The sequence below is a fragment of the Emydura macquarii genome, unplaced genomic scaffold (assembly GCF_026122565.2).
Source record: "Emydura macquarii macquarii isolate MOO-44397 ecotype Brisbane River unplaced genomic scaffold, CSIRO-AGI_Emac_v2 contig_2422, whole genome shotgun sequence".
NCBI classification, from domain to species: Eukaryota; Metazoa; Chordata; order Testudines; family Chelidae; genus Emydura; species Emydura macquarii.
The window spans coordinates 4,596,783-4,619,576 of record NW_027132559.1 but is presented as its reverse complement, the minus strand read 5'-3'; the positions used below and the strand labels follow the sequence as shown (position 1 = coordinate 4,619,576).

The 22,794-nt window shown below is 38.7% G+C and overlaps 1 protein-coding gene across 2 annotated transcripts in view; it reads left to right on the top strand.

Annotated features, from left to right (window-relative positions):
• ANO10 (anoctamin 10) overlaps window positions 1–22,794 on the top strand; it is a 245,925-nt gene that overhangs the window by 190,907 nt on the left and 32,224 nt on the right. For both annotated transcript variants that reach the window (XM_067561828.1, XM_067561829.1), the window contains exon 12: window positions 8,075–8,191. In XM_067561828.1, coding sequence (XP_067417929.1) covers window positions 8,075–8,191 — 117 coding nt within the window. The remainder of the gene's footprint in view (window positions 1–8,074; window positions 8,192–22,794) is intronic.

Here is a 22,794-nt window from a genome sequence, read left to right as displayed (position 1 = left end):
GCTGGCAAAATCTCTGATCAAGGATGCAAGGACGCACCAACACCTGGAGTGGAGCACCCACAGGGACACACATCTCAAAGAACTCCAGTTACTGCACAACCATGTCTTATGTCCGGGCCAAAGGGATGGAATTTTTATTCTCACACCCTCTCCCTAACTCTCTGGTCATTGATGCCACAAATCAGAGAGGCAAGCAAACCACATACAAGTCAACACCTCATGACAAAGATTGGAAGAGGCTAGATGTATTAGGAAGGAAAGTGTATTCATCTGCAACACTGCAATTAAGAGTAACCAACTGTGCAGCTTTGTTGTCAAATTATGACTATAACAACTACATGAAAATGATGGAATTTATTAATGACATACCAGACAACAAAAATGAACAATTCAGGTCACTCATAAATAAGGGGACAGCTCATTACGAGAACAGCTTTGTAGGCCTCCCTCAATGTGGATGACATGGCTGTCAGAACGACAGCTACAGCGTTTGTTATACATAGAGCGTCTTGGCTCCACTCTAAGGGGCCTCCCCAGAGAGTTGAAGACAAAGATAGAAGATCTTCCCTTTGATAAGTCCAAACTCTTTACAGAGAAAACGGATGAGGTACTCCACATGATAAAGGAGTCGTGATCAACCTTACACACACTTGGCATTTATACACCTGCAACAAGAAGAAAACAATTCAGATTTTAGGAACAAACAAAGACAGCCAAGACATTGACAGCCTCATCAAACACTGTCAACCTCCCATCCAACATCTAAAACAAACAACAATTTTGAAGTCTTGGTTGAGGTCCTGAATGACGTCCCTCACTGTCCATCGCCATCAACAACGTACACCAAATTCAACTTTCACCTACGATCTTTCCACCACAAGTGGACAGAAATTACATCAGACAAGTGGGTATTAGAGATCATCCATTCGGGATATACTATCCTTTTTACATCCATCCCGCCTACCCAATCCCTCGCCCCGTCCCTCTTCAGGGATCCATCTCGTGCAAGTTTTACAGCAAGAAGTGAACCATCTCCTTATAGGAGCAATAGAGCACATTCCACAACAACACATAAGGAATGGATTCTACTCCCACTACTTTTTTATTCAAAAAAAGAACGGAGGATGGAGACCCATATTGAATTTTCAAAGACTAAACAAGTTCATAAGGCAACAAAGATTCAAGATGGTCACATTGTCCACCATAATACTAGCACCGGAATGGGGGGACTGGTTCTCAGCCTTTGACATTCAGGATGCTTATTTCCATGTCACTATCCATCTGGCGCACAGATGCTCTGATTCACATTGGCATCCAACCATTACCAATACAAAGTATTATCCTTTGTCCTCTACAGAACAAAGGGTTTTTTCAAAAGTGATAGCCATAGAAGCAGCACATCTGCGCAGGGAAGGGATCACAATATTCCCTTACCTAGATTACTGGCTACTAAAGGCACTCAGCCAAGTGATAGCCATCCAAGACACACAGTGAACAATATCACTCTTTTGAAGCCTAGGTTTCATGATTAACGTCAAAAAGTCCATTTTAAATCCAGCACAACAATTGGAATTCATAGGAGCAGACCTGAACTCAATAACAGAAGGGCATCATTACCATCAACCAGGTTCCAGGCTATAGTAGACCTAACACTCTCAATAAGAAACAGCTCAACACTAACTGCTCCCACAGCCCTTTAACTACTAGGATGTGTGGTAGCCACTACCTTTGTGATCAAACACACACGGCTTCACATGCAATGTCTACGGGGTGGCTATCAACTGCCTACAAACCACACAGACACTGTTTGAACCAAACACTAATGATGCCAAACAAACTCAAAGAATCACTACTGTGTTGGACCCATCAACATGATGACTAGAATCCCATTTGCACAACAACCACCCTCAGTTATGATTACAACGGATGCATCCCTAATAAATTGGGGAGCACTTTTACAGAACTGTACCATACAAGGTTGATGGTCCAAAACCAAAAAGGGTTTAAATATAAACCTCTTACAGCTTCGTGCAGTATGGAACAGATGCCACCACTTTCTTCCACTCATAAAGAACAAAACGATAAAGATAATGATGGACAACATCACCTGCATGTTTTATATAAACCGACAGGGAGGAGCAAGATCCCACTCCCTATGCACCGAAATGATAAAACTCTGGAATTGGTGCATCCAACACAACATCAACATATCAGCGGTATACTTACCAGGATGCCAGAACGCCACTGCAGACAGATAATTTGGCCAAAACCATGAGTGGGAATTGAACAATATGGTTCTGTAAAACATTTTCCGACAATGGGGTCACCCAACAATCGACCTAACAGCAGGTTCCTAAATGGTTCAGCATAGAAGAATTGGAATGCCCAGAGCAGGTTAAACACATCTTATTAAATACCAAAAACTGATGAAAAGGAAAACCTTTGCCTTCAAAATGTTGCCTTCAAAAATGACGTAGATTCATGGCCTAGGAACATGTCCTAGAATTTAAAAAATCGGGACTAATGATTAGCTCGCTAAAAGTCCATCTCGCAGCCATTATGGTCTTTCACGACAAAATCAATGATAAAACAGTGTTCCCTCACCCAACAGTAAAACAATTTATGTCAGGGATACAAAAGGTATACCCCAGTATACATACCCCCACAACATCATGGGACTTAAACCTAGTACTAAGGACCACCACCAAAATCCCACTCGAACCTTTAGCAACATGTTCACTTCTACATATGTCAATGAAAGTGTCCTTTATAGTAGCCATTACATCGGCTCGCCGTGTAGGAGAGATTGGAGCACGTGATTTTCCACAAGGACAAGATTGCGCTCAGACCTCATCCAAGGTTCCTCCCAAAAATGGTATCGGACTTCCATATAAACCAGCCAATTCACTTATCTACCTTCTATCCTAAACCTCATCACAATGCGCAGGAAGCCATACTGCACACTCTAGACGTAAGACAGGAAAAAGTCTTCTACCTAAATGGAAAAAAACCCTTTAGAAAGTCAGAGAAGCTCTTTGTATCACTGGTGGAACACACAAAAGGCAAACCAGTATCTATTCAGAGATTATCAAAGTGGATAGCAGAGTGCATCCATTCATGCTATGAACTAAAAAACTTACAAGTTCCCTCGGGGACCAAAACACATTAAACGAGATCAATATCCACTTCTATAGCATTCCTCAACAAAATCCCTGTTATGGATATATGTAAGGCCGCTACATGGGCCTGTGCACATATGTTCACAAAACTTTGTCATCAATCGTGCATCCAGAGGAGATGCCGCCATAGGACTGTCAGTACTTTCAACTGTCCAACCAAGACTCTGCAGTCCTTTCCACCAAATGAGGGGCATTGCTCTAGAGCAGGGGTGGCCAACCAGTCAGAGATGAAGAGCCAAAAAATAGCTATTGATAATTCTAAGAGCCACATTTTCCTTACCCTCAGCCAACAATTCATTTCGGAGGCAGCTTGTCGATTTCACTTTCCCCTCCCCTGCTGCTTGTCAATTTCAGAGCAAAGAGCTGCAAATATCAAAGAGCAGCATGCAAGGAGCCACATTCAGAGGAGCAAAGAGCCACATGCGGCTCACGAGCCTCAGGTTGGCCACCCCTGCTCTAAAGTCACCTAAGTGGAGCACCCACAGGACACCACTTGAAGAAGAAGAGATGGTTACTCACCTTGTGCAGTAACTGAGGTTCTTCGAGATGTGTGTCCCTAGAGGTGCTCCACTACCCCCCCCCCCTCAACTTCAGAGTTCATACACTGGAGTCTATGGTGGAGAGGGAACAGAGGGGTTCAGATTGTGCTTGCACCAAAAGAGACTCCAATGGCACCGCAATATGGGAGCTGCACATGTGCAACCCAGATGAGAACTGCTGTAAAATGTCCGATCAAGGGTCATGAGGATGTGCCAACACCTAAAGAGGCGCATCCCCAGGGACATGCATCTCGAAGAACCTCAGTTACAGCACAAGGTGAGTAACCCTCTCTTCTGTCAGTGGTATGCATCCTAATCAGGAGTGCTTCCACTGACTGAAAATAGGTAGTGTGGGGAGCTGAGAGCCAGGACTCTTTTCAGCTCGGCACAGTTCCCAGTCAAGAGCCCAGCTGTCACCTCCCCGGGCTCCTGGTCTGGAGCAGAGTCCCAGCTGCTCAGGATTCTTGCTCCCCCGCCTGTTCCCTGCCAGTAGCCAGGCAGCCTTGTCAATTTCATGGCTCAATGAGCTGAGAAATTGACAAGGCTGCCCCACTCCCAGCAGGGTCTGAAGTCACCCTGGCTTTTGCCCTGGAACCTAGCTGGGAGAAGGGGCAGTGGAGGGGTCTGAAGCTGCCCAGGCTTCTCACCCTAGCTCCCAACTGGGAGCAGTGGACAGAAACTGCCTAGGCGCCCAGCCGCTAGCAGGGGTGGGAGTCTGAAGTCGCCCAGCTTCTCCCAGCTCTCATTACAGCACATTTAAAGGACACAGTGTCTACAGAGACACTGCATTGCCCTAACTACACTGACATAAGCCTGGTGGTGGAGTTATGTTAATGTAGTAGGGCACTTACATCGGTGGGACACTGACATAATGAAGTCAATATAAGCTCTCTTATGTCGAGTTAACCTAACTGTGTAGTGTAGACCAGCCCTATGACTACTTGCTGCTCATGGTGTGAAACATCCTCTGATAGTTTAGGCCTGGCTGTGTAAGTGCCATGAACCTGCAATTATATACATGTAAGGTGAAGGAGCCACCTGCTGCTTGATCTGTAGGTATGGAAGCAGGTTAGTAGACTATGTGTGGAGTGGTGGTGGCAGCAAATCCATGGCTGTGTACCTTTCCCACTTCACTAATTTCTTCTACCCCCATTCTCTCAATAGAATAGCTTGGTAGCCTTCCAGGGTAGCTCATATCCTTAGGTTGGGAAACTGATGTAATAATCTTATCCTTTAAACCAGTGGTTCTCAGCTACGGGTACGTATACCGCTGAGGATATGCAGAGGTCTTCCATGGGGTACATCAACTAATCTAGATATTTGCCTAGTTTTACAACAGGCTACATAAAAAGCACTAGTGAAGCTAGTACAGATTAACATATCACACAGACAATGACTTGTTTATACTGTTCTATATATTATACACTGAAATGTAAGTACAATATTTATGTTCCAATTGATTTATTTTATTATTATATGGTAATAATGAGAAAGAAACCAGTTTTTCAGTAGTAGTGTGCTGTGACACTTTTGTATTTTTCTTTCTGGTTTTGTAAGCAAATTGTATTTCTGTGAGGTGTACCTTGGAGGTATGCAAGACAAATCAGACTCCTGAAAGGGGTACAGTAGTCTGGAAACATTGAGAGCTACTGCTCTAGACTCCCACTAATTTGTTTTTGTTTTTAGAGGGGGGAAAATGTAACTAAATTCTGTGACTTGTGTTATACAGGAGATCAGACCAGATGATCTCAATGATCATCCATGATTCTTTAAATGAAAAAAGACATATAATACTTAAAGACAAACTGCTATGCATTCTGTGCTATCAAGCTCATATGTTTCATAGTATATCCTATAAAATATATAATACATCAATTATTAGTAGTCTTCCAGTTTCGAGGAATAACTTTTTGCCATAGGCATGAGTTATAAAGGTTCTTGTAAAAATGCATTTGTGAAATTTTAGACTATAAACATATATTATAGGATTCATCTGCTGATACATATTTTTGTATTTAAAAAATATGGTGATCAAATTTAGGTATGATCTTTGTAACTCTGCACTCAACTCCTCCAGATTATGCCAGTATAACTGAGAGCAGAATTTAGCCCAGTGCTGTTAGCTAAATTATTACATATTACGTTTGATCCCTGGTTTTTTCAGATGTGTTTCCTATTGCTGCTATTAAGATTGTAGGTCTGTAATTTCTCTGCATCTTCCCTGGTAACTTTCCTGTATCCAAAAAGGAGTTTAGGTTTAAACTGTAAGCTGAATGTTCCCCATGTATCTCTCATCACTTCTGAGTATTGAGAGGGATTTTATTGTGCCCTGGAGTATTGTGTGTGTCAATTCTTGTTCTAGCCTGATCCTGTCCTCCTTCAATATTTCATCTTTTTCCCCAAAAGGAATTCATCTGGGATTGTCCCTCATTCTTCTTGGTAACCTCATGAGAAATTTTTTTTGATATTTTTTAGTAATATTTATCTCCTCTGTCAGCAGACCTATATGTTTAGCTAGGCTTTCCTCAAGAATGGATTCTGTGATTTTGAGAGGGAAATGGGGAAATTTTTGTGCGTTTAGGGAGTGTTTCAGTGTTGACATGATGTCAAAGTGGAATTTTTTGTAATGGGATATTAAGGATTGAATTGCTTGTGTTTACCGTCAAGGGAAGTAGGATTCCACAAATTTAAATAAATACATATTTTCTTTGTCACCTCTTGTCAGATGTGCTGACTCCTTCATTAATCTCTTACTTTGTATTTACAGTTCTTAATAAATGTTGTATTTACATTAAATTCTATTTCAGCCTTTCTTTATCCTTTTTTAATTAATTAATATTTCTTAGACTATCATCAGCTTCATTCCCTAAATGTACTCACTCTTTGTCTGTATTTGATTTTGTATAATTTGTATGTGGCTCATTTTTAACTTTTGGTTATTCTCTTAATCATTATCACTACTTCTTCCTTTTTCTATCAGTATTGGCTTATTTATAGTTACAGTATAGTTGTTTATTGCTGCATGGATTTGTATTTCTTTCCATTTCTCCACTGTGCTTTACCTCCATTGCATTATCCCATGTGATTTATTTCCAGCTTGTCATATCCCGCATCTTTGCAAAATGTACTCTTGATGTTTAGCATATTATGGTTTTTTGTGTTGTGCAGCCAACTGTATAAAGATGGAAAATTTAATTCTTTGACTTGTATTCTCAGAAAGATGAGAATCAGTGCTCTTTTCCATTTGATGAAAATTAGAGCCCTGATTCAGGAAAGAACTTGGGCATGAATATATATATATATAAATACCATTTAAAGCATGTATATAAGTACCATTGATGTCAGTGGGACTTAAGCATGTTCTTAAAGTTAAGTTTTCCTTTATAGAGATGCTTTTCTGAATCAGTGCCAAGTTTCTGCTATCAGACTCATGGAGAGTTGCCAGTACAGTACTCAGTAGGGTAAATCTTGAGGGGCTCTGGCTTAGATGTTCAAGTAAACATCTGTATTCCGCCAAAAACAAACACCAGTCTTGATAGCTTGGGGCTTGTTTTGAATAAGCACTAATGGGTGTGCTGCATCTTTATGTCAAATCCGAAGAATGATAAGCAAAGAATAAGTTTAACTTTGAATTTTCTGATCTTTGTTGGGTTAAGCTTTATATTTAATGATATGTAACCTATTATTTTATATTAAATGTTGCTATAATGCTTTGCTATACAGTTATGACTAATTTAGCCAGTTCCTTCCACTCCTTATATTTAGAACAACTTCCCAATTAACATTGGCCAATTCACCGCTTCTGTGTGTCATTACAGCTGTAAAATACAGACTCCTGTTGTGTTTTGTTGTTTTGTTTTGTTTTGTAGTCCACCTGCTAGAGTTTATAGCTGACTCTTACTGGGGCAGGAACTTCATTGTTTATTTTTGATTGGCACATTTTACCATTGTGTTAAGCCATGTAAGTCAATTGTGACATATACATCTTATGCTTTCACTATGTACTACAATTCTTATGCTAGATTCAAATTCCAACCAGGTCAGTATAAATCCTGAATAGTTTATCATTTTATCAGGATTCACAAATGTATAAATAGATAAGAATTATACAGTATATAGTGAAAATATATGATTATAATAAAAACAAACCTAATGGAAATATGTGTTTATTTGCAAAGTATAAATAATTGTTGAGCTGGAAAAGTCAGGAGTATCGTGATATAGTATGCCATCACTATTTCACATGTCATTAACAATAAATAATATTTAGACACCCCAGAATTAAAATTTGCAGAATGCTTTTGTATTCATCTTCTTTACTATATAATACAGTATTTAATTTGTGTTTTTTTCCAGCATATTCTACTAGCACTGAAGTTTGTCATGGCGTTTGTGATTCCTGATAAACCACGGGATATCCAGATAAAACTGGCCAGGTTGGAATTTGAATCTCTAGAAGCTCTCAAACAGCAGGTATGGGCAACTCACTTAGGGAAACAAATGTACTAAAAGAAAGGTAAATTATGGAAATTGTCAGTACTATTCTTCTGTTTCAGTTGCATGCTATTAGATATTAGTATCTTAAGGGGATAATACACAGTATTAATCTAAAATGTAAAATGATTTAAAAGTTGTTTTTAAAAAACCCATTATTGTTGCAAAAGCTTTCAGTGATTTTGTCATTGATCATTTCAATTAAAACAATTTTTGCTTGGAATTTAAGTATCCTGTATTTGCAACCAAAACACAGCAATATTTATCAGGAAGAAAAGAAAATGCCTATCAATTAATGTGAAATTGACTAGTATATTTTAATTGTTCACATTGAGTGAAAAGCAAAAAGCAAACAGCATTAATGCTGAAAAGTAAATTAAATTTTAAAAAGTACTTTAAATTCTAATAATTTCCATTACTATTAGTAACATGGGGATCATAATTTGTTAACCTGACAATGTCCATTAATTTGCCTTGAATTTGCCAGTTTAGATCAGGTATCTTTCATTTTAAAAAAATCCCACTCTTGTTTATAATGATACTTATTTTCCTTCATGAAAAGTTTTCAAATCTATGGTTGAACAGCTCTCTATAAGAGATGGTGTTCATTGTTGTTAGTCAGTGAATACTAAAATCACATGTAAATAATGGTTGGCCACTGTATGGATAAATATTGTTACTGTAAGCACTCTTGGCATGGATTTTTTTTAGATAATCATTTCAATATTTGTTTTGGGGGAAGGTTACCAAAGAATTATGTGAACATTATATGAAAAAGATAAAGCAGATTAAATTTTATTATTACAATTTCAGCATTTTATTTTAGGTGTAATAAAGATTTCAGCTGTAAGTAACAGGTATCCCTTAGGAAAACAATAAGCTAGATTTTTGTATTGCGGAATCTATAAAGGCAAATGCTCACAAGGAGACAATAGTGAAAGTAATTAGTATGGGGTAACTTCAGGTGGTGGGAAGAGATCTCTCAGGTGGAGGAGCATGGCTGCATGGCTACTCACTACAAAGAAAAATAGATCATGGGGGAAATCCATAATCTAGTGGAAAGAGGAGTAGCTGTGTGGGGGAAGACTTGGGTGGACCTCCATAGATTCAAAAAATATTTGACTTTGAGGATGTTTAGGTGAATGATCCAGTTACAGAAAGCAGACTTCCAGGGTAAGGAATAGCAAATATCATAAATAAATAGCTAAAGTTTCTTTGAAGTTTCTGCAGTAGCTGATAACAATAAGCAATATGCACTTAGTTGTCTGTCTACACTGAATTAAAATAACCCTTTTTTTGATTTCTTTGCTTTACTTATGAACATGGGAATCTCCATCTTAATCTTTATAGTTGTGAACATGTAAAATGTATTTCAAAGGGTAATTCTCCATAAAAATAGGAGTTTGGGACCACTGTGTCCTCAGCCACTAAAAGGTTGCATGTGAATTATGATGAATTTTAGGGTTGGTTTTTTTCATGTGAATGTTTTAATAGTGGTAGTGGGCTCTCATCTCTTAGTCTCTGGACCTTCTTAGAGATCTGGGTTGAAATCATGGCCCGTTAAAGTCAAATGAGAGTTTTACCATTGACTTACTGGGGCCAGGATTTCATTCTTCATCTTCTGGCAGACTAAGAGTAGGATTTAAAGCAAAACCAAGTGAGATAGACAAAACCCTCACTTAATTGTGTATTTTCTGTCCCATGAACGTGATAATTTTTCACAGAAGCAAGCACAAAACCAGCAAAAACACTGCACAAATATACCCAGAACCAACGGTGGGAGAACCCCAAAGTTTCAGAGTTGAAAACTCAGAAGTCTTATACATCCATGGCTCACACACACTCATCTTTCTTCCCTGCCACTTCAAAGTCCTTAGATGGCATTTCATATACCAAAAATGAGCTGAGGTGTACTAGGACTGCAGCACCAAATATTCAGATCAACAGAACAGTGAGCACATTGTCCCAATGGTCACTATTGATTTGCAGAGGCAATATATTTAGAGTACTCCAGTTATAGATAAATAATTTTCCTTACTCTGTAATCTTCATGTGAAGTTGGAGAACACGCTTAAAAAAAATCTTCTGTGATATCTGGCAAAATGTTGTATTCATTTCAGCCAGACTGGCTCCTGAAACATTACATTGCCATCACTATTAAAACACATGGGCTTATATGATGTGTGTCCCTATTCAGGTCAAGACAGTCTTCCACAATAAAATCATAAAAAATAAAATCCAAATTAAGATTGAATCTAAAGCTCTACAATTTAGTTTTACAGTTCTGTAGTGGGTTCAGTTACCAGGAGTTGACAGTGGTCTTACATATCCTCAATTTACCATTTTAAAGAACAGGACTGCAGCTCTATTTTAGTTGCTTCTTTTCTCTATTTTCATTTTGTAGGCAGGCAGAACTAGGTCATCCACTGAAACTTTAAGCACAAATGAATAAAGCCACCTTTGGTTAGAATATGCCAGTTGGAATCTACTGAGTCTGCTTCAATATGAATGTATTTGTCAGCAGTTAAGAATTAAACTACCACCCTAACATCTATGAATTAATTACCATAACATATGCCTGTGCTCCACGTCTTCAGTGTTTGTTTTATTAATCCTACTGAGAGATGGACATTCTGCATTTTAGTAGAAACTAAAACCCTCCAGTTCTTTTCAGTCTCCATCCATTTATAGGAAATTCTTGCTGATTTTAGGATACCTAAATTTATATGAACAAATAACCACCATAGCCTTTTCATACTGATTCCATGTTATGTTTTTCATAGTTTGAACACGTCATGTATTAAGTAGTGTACTGAAATGGAATGATCTTATGTGGAGACTTGCTTTTGTTCTTTAATGTCACATTAAAACAGCTTTGGTTTTCCGGATGTCAGCTGGTAAAATATCTGCACTTCAAAATAATTCACTGGCAATATAAAAAGATACTGAGACATTTATTTTTAAAGAATGTTTTCAAGTTCTTTCAGCTTCAAATATTCAAGATCATCATAGATTAATCTGGCCATAAACATAATTTTAGTAATTTAACTCATTTTAGTTTGAAATTTGAAATTGATTTCTCTAACAAATAATTTTTTTGGAAAGAAAATAGAAAAGGTGTTACTTATGTCTCATGGAAACATCCTCCTCCCAGCTGTTGTGATAAGTGCATACAAAATCCCTCTTCCAATTGCTGTCACAATTCCCTGACACCCATTTATTTTAATGCCTGAGAGGTGCTAAAAGGAGGGGTCTGTTTTTTCCATGCTTGCAGAAGATCCTGATTTAGGAATAACTTTGGGACTTCTGTTCCCGTGGGATAATAGATAGTACATGTACATCACTCCGAAGTATAGTTTGTTGTCTGGATGTGGAGGAAGGTTCCAGCTCTTCTGTGTTCAGACTCATCTGCTGGCTGATCTCCTTGACAGTAATTTTACAGAATATAGTGTCCCATGTTCCCTGCTGGAAGTGGTGTTCCAAAGGTGTCCAGCAGTGAGAAAGAGGGACTTGAGGTGTTGTGTTTTATTTTGTTATCTGGCCGTAATCTCCATGTATTAATTTAAAAAAGGATAAAACTGCAATGAAGTATGGATTGGGAAAAAATCAGTGAAGACAGCTTACTTATTGAATTGTTTCTCCCTTTTAAGACTCCTCACTTGATAACAAGGAAAGATAGAAAAGTGCATTTAATAATAAATGTATTGAAAGTATAATAGAAACACTCCCATCTCTATGACATTGTGACTAAACAGAATTGTGAAATAATCTATGCGCCATTCCATTGAAGTCAACAGAATTTCAGAGTATGTCAGGTATGTTCTTTAGCACAGGAGGTGTGTGTTTACTGGACATATGTATGTAACTGGCACATTCAACAACAATGCTACAGTTAACACACAGTGCTGCCTGTATTATGTACAGGTAGTAAGTAGAGGATCGTTGAGGGTGGGAAGAACATGAAAGACACTGAAGGAAAGGATAGGGGGAGAGACAGAATTGCTCATTGGTTTGTTTCTCTTTCATTTGATTTGTTGTGCAACTGCTTCAGCACCTGATATTGGTATCTACTGTATTTTCTTACATTAGAAAACTCATGTTATTTTGCAGCCAAATTACTTATAAATCTGTCACTCAAAACTGTGATCTGATGTTAGTTGGTGTAGACAAAATTAGCATCCATTGAAGTGAAGTTTGGGGGGGATGTTGCATCTGAGTGAGCATTTCCTTATGGTAAATTATTGTCTTAGATGCTGCAACGATTCATGCTGATATTGGAATACTCTGCCAAAAAATCTAGTTTCCTGATACAGTCAAATGGTGATTATGTAATTAAAGCACAAAGTCACACATGAAGTTCAAATAAAATGGTTATTAACCATTTTTGTCTGTCAAATTTTTTTAAAGAAAGAGCCCAAACCTGTTTAAATTTAACCTGAACAAGCACTTTCTCCCTAGTGAGTAATCTGTTGCCCCCAGACATCTTTTAATATAATATTTGTGTGTGTTTGTTAGCAGAAGGGATATACTGCTAATAAAATGTATTAGACTTTCATAAAATAATTATCTTTTTATGTATTTTAAGTAAATATTATCACTCGTGGAAGTGAGAGAGATTTGTAACCAGTCATAGTGAAAACAGGCTGTGTTCAAACTTATTCACATAGTTCTGCCACTATACTTTAATACAAAGCATTCTTGATGTCCTAGAAATGGGCCTTTCTGAAGAGGATACCTCTGAATCTGTCAGTGTAAAAATATTGGAGAAATCACCCTAAATGAAGAGCCGAGGGAAGGGAGCAAGGGCAGGGACAGGGGCGAGAGCCCAAAATGAATTGTGGTGTTATCTTCATTAGTCTATATAGTATTTTCTGTACTATCAGTTTCATGATTCTCTATTTGTGATAACTGAAAAAGTGAGATGACACTGAGTCTGTGATATGGAGGTAAATTTACATTTGTAATGAGGGAATGGTCGAGAGCTAATATCATAAACATAGAATTTCAAATATGTATGTATGTATGTTATGTGATTGTGATTAATTATATGTTCTTTCTCTACTATAGTCCCTATTTTTTAATCTGTGCTGTTTATTTCTTCTCTCTGGGTGTAGGACTAGACATTTATTAATACAAATTCTCCACTCTTTTCCTTCATCCGCACTGAAGTGACCTATTCAGAATCATTTGGCAGTTTAGTTCTGTCCCCTTGTTGTGTTTTTGCTATTTCTTTGAAGTTGTTTCAGTTGCAAATTTGATTGTAATGGAATTTGCACCAGAGAAAAACCTGCAAAGTGAACAGATCGACATGAAACAATATGATGCAGTGAAGGTGTTTTTTTTTTTTTTTTTTAAGTGTAGTGGATTAAAAAAAATCCTCTGGAAGCTCTAAGGGCCTTCATCTGTGTTACAGCTAACTGCAGTCATCACTGACATGTGCATCTCCATTGTGACAGAAATAAGTCTGTAGACCCCCACTTTTCCATAGATCAGTTAACAAACCACTGTCCTTTGTGAGCAGAGAACTTTGAAGACAAGTTTTGTCCCTGACCAAAGACACCTTTACTAGGTTGTCTTAAATAATTTTTAAAAAATAATTACCAATCTGATCTTCAAGAGGTTTAGATTTTCAACAGACATGGCTACTTTGTAGGCAATGAGAGGTCACTTCCGTAGGGACAGCAAAATGCTTCCTTCTATCTATTTTAGAAGATTATAAAAATAAATATTTAAATTATTCTTTGCTCTCTGGAACACAGACTAAAACTAGTTTTGAGATTTTCCTGCCCTAGAAAATAGATCTGAGTTTAAAAAAAAAAATTAAAAACCCACCATCACCCTTTTACACTGAAGGAGACTGAGGAGTGCTAATGAACAGTAAATTAAACATGTTTGCAATGTGATATGCCCAGCACAATTTGGGACTTCATATTTTGTAGATAATATCTCATCATAAAATAGGAAAGTTTGGTGTGATCCTAGTTGGAATACTGTATTCAATTTTGAGTACTACTGCACTAAAATGATATTAATATATTGGAGGGACTTCAGAAAAGAAAAAGGCTGGAACAATTGCCCTATAATGATAAAAGGCTGTTGAAAACATCAGAAAGGGTTCATTTAGAAAAGAGATAAAAGAATGATTCAAAATCTGGAAAACCTATCTTACAATGAGGGATGTAAGAAGTTCAACATATTTAACTTATCAAAGAGAGGGCAAAATAATGACTTGATTCTGGTTTTTAAGTGCCTATATGGGGAAAAGGTTTCTGAAGTACAGAGCTCCTTAATATAATCTAGCAAAGATACAGCCAGATCCAATGGGTAGAAACTGAAACTGGAGAAATTCAGACTTGAAGTAAAGAGTAAATATTTAACATTGAGGGTAATTAACCATTGGAAAAATGTACTTAGGTATGAGGTAAAGAGTTGAAGTCTTTATAACAAGATTGAATGTATTTCTAAAAGATATGTTCTAGTTTGACTGGAATCTATGAACCTGTTGCAGGAATTACTAGGTGAAATGCAAAACCTCTGTTATGCAGGAGATGGTTATAATGGTCTCTTCTGGACTTAAAATCTGGAAAGAGTAAATTAATTAAACTTACATAACATGTCAAAAAGATTAAGGGGAACATGATAAAACTGTCTAAGGATATTTGAAAGATGTAAATACCAAGGATGAAGAGAGATTATTTAGGATAACACAAGAAAGATAACTAGAAATAATGAGATGAAAAAAAGAGAGTATTTAAAATGCATATCAGATAATCTTTCCTGATAATAACATCTATTACAAGAAGTGAAAGCTTGGTCAGATGACTAGGGAGGAGTATAAAAATACTGCTCAAGCACGCAGGAGTGAAGTCAGGAAGGCCAAATCACAATTGGGGTTACCGATAGCAAGGGACGTGAAGGGTAACAATAAGGGTTTCTACAGGTTTGTTGGTAACAAAAAGAAGGTCAGGGAAAGTGTGGGCTCCTTACAGAATGGGGGAGACAACCTAGTTACAGATGATGTGGAAAAAGCTGAAGTACTCAATGGTTTTTTTTACTTGTCTTCACAGACAAGGTCAGCTCCCAGACTACTGCATGGGGCAGCACAGAATGGGGAGGAGGTGAGCAGCCCTCAGTGCTGAAGGAACAGGTTCAGGACTATTTAGAAAGGCTGGACATGCACAACTCCATGGGTCTGGATGCAGTGCATCTGAGGGTGCTGAGGGAGTTGGCTGATGTGATTGAAGAGCCATTGGTCATTATCTTTGAAAACTTGTGGTGATTGGGAAAGGTCCTGGATGATTTGGAAAAAAGGCAAATATAATGCCCATCTTCAAAAAAGGGAAGGATGAGCATCTGGGAAACTACAGACTGGTCAGCCTCACCTCAGTCCCCAGAAAAATCATGGAGCCAGGTCCTCAAGGAATCCATTTTGAGGCACTTGGAAGAGAGGAAGGTGATATGGCCTCCCACAGTATTCTTATCAGCAAGTTGAAGTATGGATTGGATGAATGTACTATAAAGTGGATAGAAAGCTGGCTAGATCATTCGGCTCAACGGGTAGTGATCAACGGCTCAATGTCTAGTTGGCAGCCGGTAACAAGCACAGCGCCCCAGGGATTGGTGCTGGGGCCAGTTTTGTTCAAAATCTTCATTAATGATCTGGAGGATAGGATGGATTGCACCCTTAGCAAGTTTGCAGATGACACTAAATTAGGGGGAATGGTAGATATGCTGGAGGGCAGGGATAGGATACAACGTGACCTAGACAAATTAGAGGATTGGGCCAAAAGAAATCAGATGAGATTCAACAAGGACAAGTGCAGAGTCCTGCACTTAGGATGCATTGCTACAAACTGGGAACCGAGTGACTAGGCAGCAGTTCTGCAGAAAAGGACCTGGGGGTTACAGTTGACAAGAAGCTGGATATGAGTCAACAGTGTGCCCTTTTTAGGCTGCATTAATAGGAGCATTGCCAACAGATCGAGGGAAGTAATTATTCCCCTCTATTTGGCACTGGTGAGGCCTCATTTGGAGTATTGTGTCCAGTTTTGGGCCCCCCACTACAGAAAGGATGTGGACGAATTGGAAAGAGTCCAGTGGAGAGCAACGAAAATGATTAGGGGGCTGGAGCACCTGACTTATGAGGAGAGACTGAGGGAACTAGGCTTGTTTAGCCTGCAGAAGAAATGAATGAGGGGGGATTTGATAATAGCTCTTAACTACCTAAAAGGGGGTTCCAGGGAGGATGGAACTAAGCTGTTTTTAGTGATGGTAGATGGAAGAACTAGTAGCAATGGTCTCAAATTGCAGTGGGGGAGGTCTAGGTTGGCTATTAGGAAAAACTTTTTCACTAGGAGGGTGGTGAAGTACGGGAATGGGTTACTTAGGGAGGTGGTGGAATCTCCATCCTTAAAGGTTTATAAGATGCAGCTTGACAAAGCCTAACTGGGATAATTTAGTTGAGGTTGGTCCTGCTTTGTGCAGGGGGTTGGACTAGATGGCCTCCTGAGGTCTCTTCCAAACCTAATCTTCTATGATTCTATTAGGTTGTGGAAAAGTCTCCCAAAAAATAACAGTAGTCCTGTCACCTGGGATTGAGACATTTAAATATATAAATTATATAAAATTGGTAACTCTAATATGAGAAAACACTGCATTGGTAGAGAGATGGCTTATATGACCTAATACAGTATTGTCCATCTCTAACTTTTATTATCCTACAAAAATAAATACATTGGGTGTCTGATATTTAAATATCTCATACCAAATCAAAAATATTGTTTTCTTCTTTGAGTGCTTGCTCATAACCATTCCCAATTTAGATGTGTGTGCACGCCACATGCACCAGTGCAGGAAAACATTTTCTCCTAGTGGTACCCGAACAAGCCGGCTCTAGTGCCCCCTGCAGTGGCGCGCACATGAGCCCACATATAGGTGCCGCCAGCTCCCCCTCCCTCTCAGTTGCTTCTTGCCACCAGTGACGGTGCTGGAATGTCTCTTGCCTTCACAAGTTCTCTAACTAAAACCTAGTGGTTTATTCTTGGTTCTAGTGTACATAGTTTGTTGTTTAGTTGTAGTTAGTACTAGTTGGTTAGTTAAAGTCCCAGGGTTGGAGCATGCCTCATTCCGCAGGATTTAAACCCTGCGCTTCGTGTAAGAAGCATATGCCACAGAGCGACCCACATCAAAGTTGCTTAAAATGTTTAGGGGAAGCACTTGTCTGTGAGAGGTGCAAAATGTGTAAAAGTTTTCACCCATGGACTAAGAAAGACCGAGATATTCATCTCAGGGCCATCCTGATGGAGTCAGCACTTAGTCAGCAAAAGAATAAATGGACATAGATCAGACATAAAAAATGGTAACATCCATAAACCAGTTGGACAGCACTTCAGTCTCCCAGGATACTCTGTAGCTGACTTGAAAGTTGCCATACTTCTACAAAAAAACTTCAAAAACAGACTTCAACAAGAAACTGCAGAGCTGGAACTCATATGCAAACTTGACACAATGAAACTGGGTCTGAATAGAGACTTGGAATGGTTATTTCATTACAAGAAGTAATTGTCACTGTTCACACATTCTCACCTTCTAATCAATTGTTGTGAATAGGCCTCATCTACTCTAACTGAATGGACTTTGCTAACACCTACCCTCCCCATTGTTGTTCCTTACCCTTGGATGTATATATATACCCCCTATCTGATTTCCGTTTCTTGCATCTGACGAAGTGGGTTGCAGCCCATGAAAGCTTATGCCTGCAGAAATTAAATTTGTTAGTCTTTAAAGTTCTACAGGACTCTCATTGTTTTTGCTGTATACAGACTTAATACTCGTCTACACTTACCTGGAGATTCAGCAGCAGTCGATGGGAGTTACGCAAACTATGCAGAGTAGCTTGCATAACTCACATAGACTGCTTTGCTTCCCATCTGCGGGGTGTCTTCACTGAGCTGCTCCCATCGACGCAGCGCTATGCTACTTGAGGGGGTGGTTTTACTCAGTTGACTTTGTGATCGATTGAGTGGGTCTACACTGACCGCTCAATCGATCCAGAAAGATCGATTTGGTGGCGGCGACTTTGCTGCAGTCAGTATAGACATGCCTTAACACGGCTACCCCTCTGGAACTTTTCACCATGCGTGTGTAATGTTTTTCAGCAAACATTTATCATACTGGATAGCTTTGAGGGAAAAACAGTTGCATTAAGATAAACATTTCTGAGACTCTGGTTTAAAGCTCAAAGGCTCTTATCTCATATCCTCTGATCATGTTTGCATGCATGTCAGAATTAAATGCCACTTTTTTTTTAGTTCAGATCCTGTGTTGCTTTTTTGTTGCCAGAATTAAAGAGAAAATACCTGGTATTTAAAGTCCAATGTTGAGACATAATCTAAGACACTTAGAATCTGATATTGAAATTTCTCCAGATTTTACTTTTCTTATGCTTGATCACCATCTAAAAAAATAGTACTTTCGTTAGACTCACTTCTACAATGTAATTTATGCTCTTTGTACTATACTAACATCAATATAATGACGCTGGTACAAAAATGAAAAATGCTTTGGCAAAACAAAGTGCAATAGACATTCAAGTTTTTGTTAAATAAAAAAATTTCAGTTTCTTTAGACATGGCATGCATGGGAAATCAGTTTCCTGAAAAGGTATTTTTCATGAATGAGTAGGGGAAAAAATGCTATTTTCAAGATTCAAAGGAATAATTATAATGGGGAAATGATTTATAAAATAAGCAATTTATACTATACAATTACTTTACAGTCACTTTTTAAAAGTAAACAATATTATTTTGCTAAAAATAGTGTACCTGGTTGATATCAGTGCAGAAAACAAAGAGCACTACCCAAATTAACATTTTCCTCAAAGATATTTTCAAAAACTGTTCTTTAATTGTTGAAAAAATTAATTATTAACAAAGGATTTCCCTCCATGCCCTTACCAAATATTTATCATCCACTCAGCTAAGTATTGTTAATAAATAAGGGGAAGAAACAATTGTGGACAACAGGGATTTCCCTTAATGTCAGCAAATGGCTAAATGATAAGAGCTCCTGCACACACAGCCAACAACCAGATGTGTTTCCATCTGGTTAGTCTGTTATCAGAACCCATCTTTGATTCCAGGCTGATGAGAGAGGCTGAATTAGTTAAACGTAGGTGTACATACAAACAAGAAGAAGCCAAAGTGCACAGATGCCTAGAAAAAAGAAAACTCATCAACATTTTGCTATTAGCAAATGTGTCCCCATTAGTGTACTGATACCACATAATCCATGGGGCTGTTTTTTACATCTCATATCTCTGAGTTAAAGGTGGGGGGCTCGGAAAGAAAGGGGGAGGCACTCTGATGGTCAGAAATCCTGGAGATCATTTGACTGTCACAATATGTGAGTTATGTAACATGTATAAGCATGTTACATAAGTGTTCTCTAGTGCTACAATCCACTAGCTATTCTTTTAAAACTAATTACAGCTAGAGTATTAAAGAATATTAAAGAAATTTACTGAAAAAATGTTCCTAAATGATGTCTACAGTAGTAGTAGCAAGAGCAGTTTTGAATGAGTGATCATACTTATGAATATATTAAAAATAATGGGATGGTTTGTAATAAAGAACAAAGATGCACGCACATCAATAATTAATAGAAGTTCATTTTGATTCAAAGTAAATTTGAGTTAAAAAAGGGCAGATCACACACTAAAAGTTCACAGTACAGCAGAATATTTTTATGCTGTATTTCAAATGGTATTATGTTGGAGTCACTGGAAGGAGGAAGTCATTCTTTATTTACAGTCTGATTCAGTATCCCTTTCCCCTCAATTTGGAATTGGGAGAACAGCAGTTGAGTTTATATAACCTTGTCTGACATCACTATTAAAGTCTTCTAAAGATCTGGCCAAGGTTCTTCAGTGACATCAGTAACAACTCCTTCCCCTACCCTTGTAGAAGGGATCCAAGGACTCCCTACTACATCAGAAATAATAGACCCACTAATGGAGGATATGTGCTCTTTTTTCATTTTTTCCATTTTTATATAAAAATCATCTTCTGCTCACCTCTCTTCCCCTTCATGGGTATCACATTGGGAATTAGGAGGGACTTAAGAGATTGTTCTCTAAGAAGAAAAACGCATGAGTGTCACAATGAACAGGGCCCCTTTGTATCCTTCCCCAGGGTCTATCACTCCCATATTCATATGGTTATTAATCATGGCCCTATTAGGCATTCTAGGCTATCCAGCTAGTCCAACAAAACAACATTAACTGCTGACTCCTTATGTGTAAATGTGAAGATCCTTCTGGCTCCAGTCATCGGGGTACCCAGGGAAGTTCAAGCAATTATAGAGGATCTTCCTTTTGAGGGCTGTGATCTCTTCAATTCCAAGATTAACAAGACCTTAAAGACTAACACATTTCTGCGGGCATAAGCTTTTGTGGGCTACAACTCACTTCGCATGCATCTGACGAAGTGGATTGCAGCCCTTGAAAGCTTATGCCTGCAGAAATGTGTTAGTCTTTAAGGTGCTACAGGACTCTTGTTGGTTTTGCTGTATACAGACTAACACAGCTACCCCTCTGGAACTTTCAAGATTAACAAGGATCTCCATTTATGAAGACTCTAGGGCCAACTTTCACTTTCTGAGCCTGTGCACCCCAAAAAGAAAACAAACCAGACCTCAAAGTTCCTTCAGGCAGTGTCCCTGTGCCCTATGCTGCTATTCCAACACTTCTCCCTCCCTGCCCAGCGCCCATGCTGGACACGGGGGCTGGTAGATGACTTAAGGTAGTTAGCCTTGTACCTGTTTCTCTTTGGGTTGGGCACTAGCCCCCTTTGCTTAAGTGGGTCCTGAAGCCCCACACCAAAACTCAATTACACCCACAGAAGTTCTGAAACCATTTTTATGAAAGAATATTAGGCAAGAAAATGGGTACAGACCAATAGGCTGTAATAGCAATGGGAAACTTAAAGGAATGCAACAAAAGTGAAACAATAGCAGAATTCCTTCCCATACCTCACCTGAAGCCTCTGATCCCAGTGGTGGTGCACTTAAAGCTGAGATGCTCTAGCCTGGTGAGATGCATTGTTCTTCTGGTGTCCACTCAATCTGGACCTCTGGCCTGGTGTGGTATATTACTCCTCAGCTACTCAGCCATCACCTTCTCTGAGAACGTGCATGAGCCTAAATCCAGATTGCTCACAAGAAGTCCCAAGCTAGCAGTGTCCCGACAGGTCCTTTTCTCGGGCTCATGCACATCTGCACCCAAACAACACAGTCCTCCTTTGAGTGATTGTTCACATATATATTCCACAGCAAGTATTTGTGCTCTCAGTGCACTCAAGTCAGAGACTTTTGCTAGCAGTACCACCAGGCGACGCATGTGTCCCAGCTCTCAGGCAAAGTCATAAAAGGAGAAAAAATGGTTATTTACCTTTAGAATAACTGTTGTTCTTTGAATGTGTTGTGCTCATATACATTCTACAACCTTCCCTGCTACTTCAGACTTTACATACAATGGTGCAAAGGAACAGAAAAGGAGGCAGTGACCATGTCCCTTTTATGCCCTCACCTGAGAGCATGAGGCGAGCAGAAGCACATGGATTACCTAGTGATACTGTTGGTAGAAGTCTCCAACCTGAGTGTACTGGGTGTGCATACACCTGCAGTGAAATGTGTATGTGCAGTGAGTGTAGTTTACGATTGCTGTGATCCAGCTGCCAAATACAGACTCTATAGATAGTCTTCAATTTCATTTTACACAGAACATCATGCTAATTGAAATTATTTTTAACCTGGTTAACTATTTCTCCCTGATTACATTCTGTGTGGTATAGGTACCAGGCAGATGATTGCCATCTGCTAGAAATCTACTCATTTAATACAACAATGAAAATCAATTCTTGAATGTGGCTGGGTGGGGAAAACATAAAGCCAGACTACATCATAAACTAGATATAAGTAAATCTGATGCTCATCCCAGGACTAGTATACTAGTAATCTAGTCTGCCTCTTGACCAATGTGCAATTGTTTTCCAGAATTCATTTTTAGTGTTTTGTCCAGTTTAGCTTAAACGTCTCAAGCAATGGGCATTCTGCCTCTTTTCTTGAGACCTTTTCACACCCTCACTATCAGGAACTTATTCCTGATATTCTGCCTAAATTTTCCCTTGTTCATTTCATCCTATTACTCCTTGAATACACCATTTTGTGTATATACCATATAATCCTTCTGAATACATGGTGCTTACAGCCTTGAGATATTGATATGGTCTCAATTTTTAGATTGCTCTCATATCACTGTGTTTAGTCAAGGTCTTTTATGGTCTCTTTTTTCCTAAGTCTATTCTTTAAATTCCATAATGTTTTTCTTGTTCTTCTCTGAGTACCATATATTTTATTACTGTCTTTCCTATAATGAGGAATCCAGAACTGTGTTCAGTATTTCACATGTGGTTTGACCAAAATCGTGGCGAAGTATTACCTTCCTAGTCTGTGTCTGCTTTGCGTATATGGCCTAAACTTGCAATAGTCCAATCTACTGCCATATTGCTTTGCAAACTCATGTC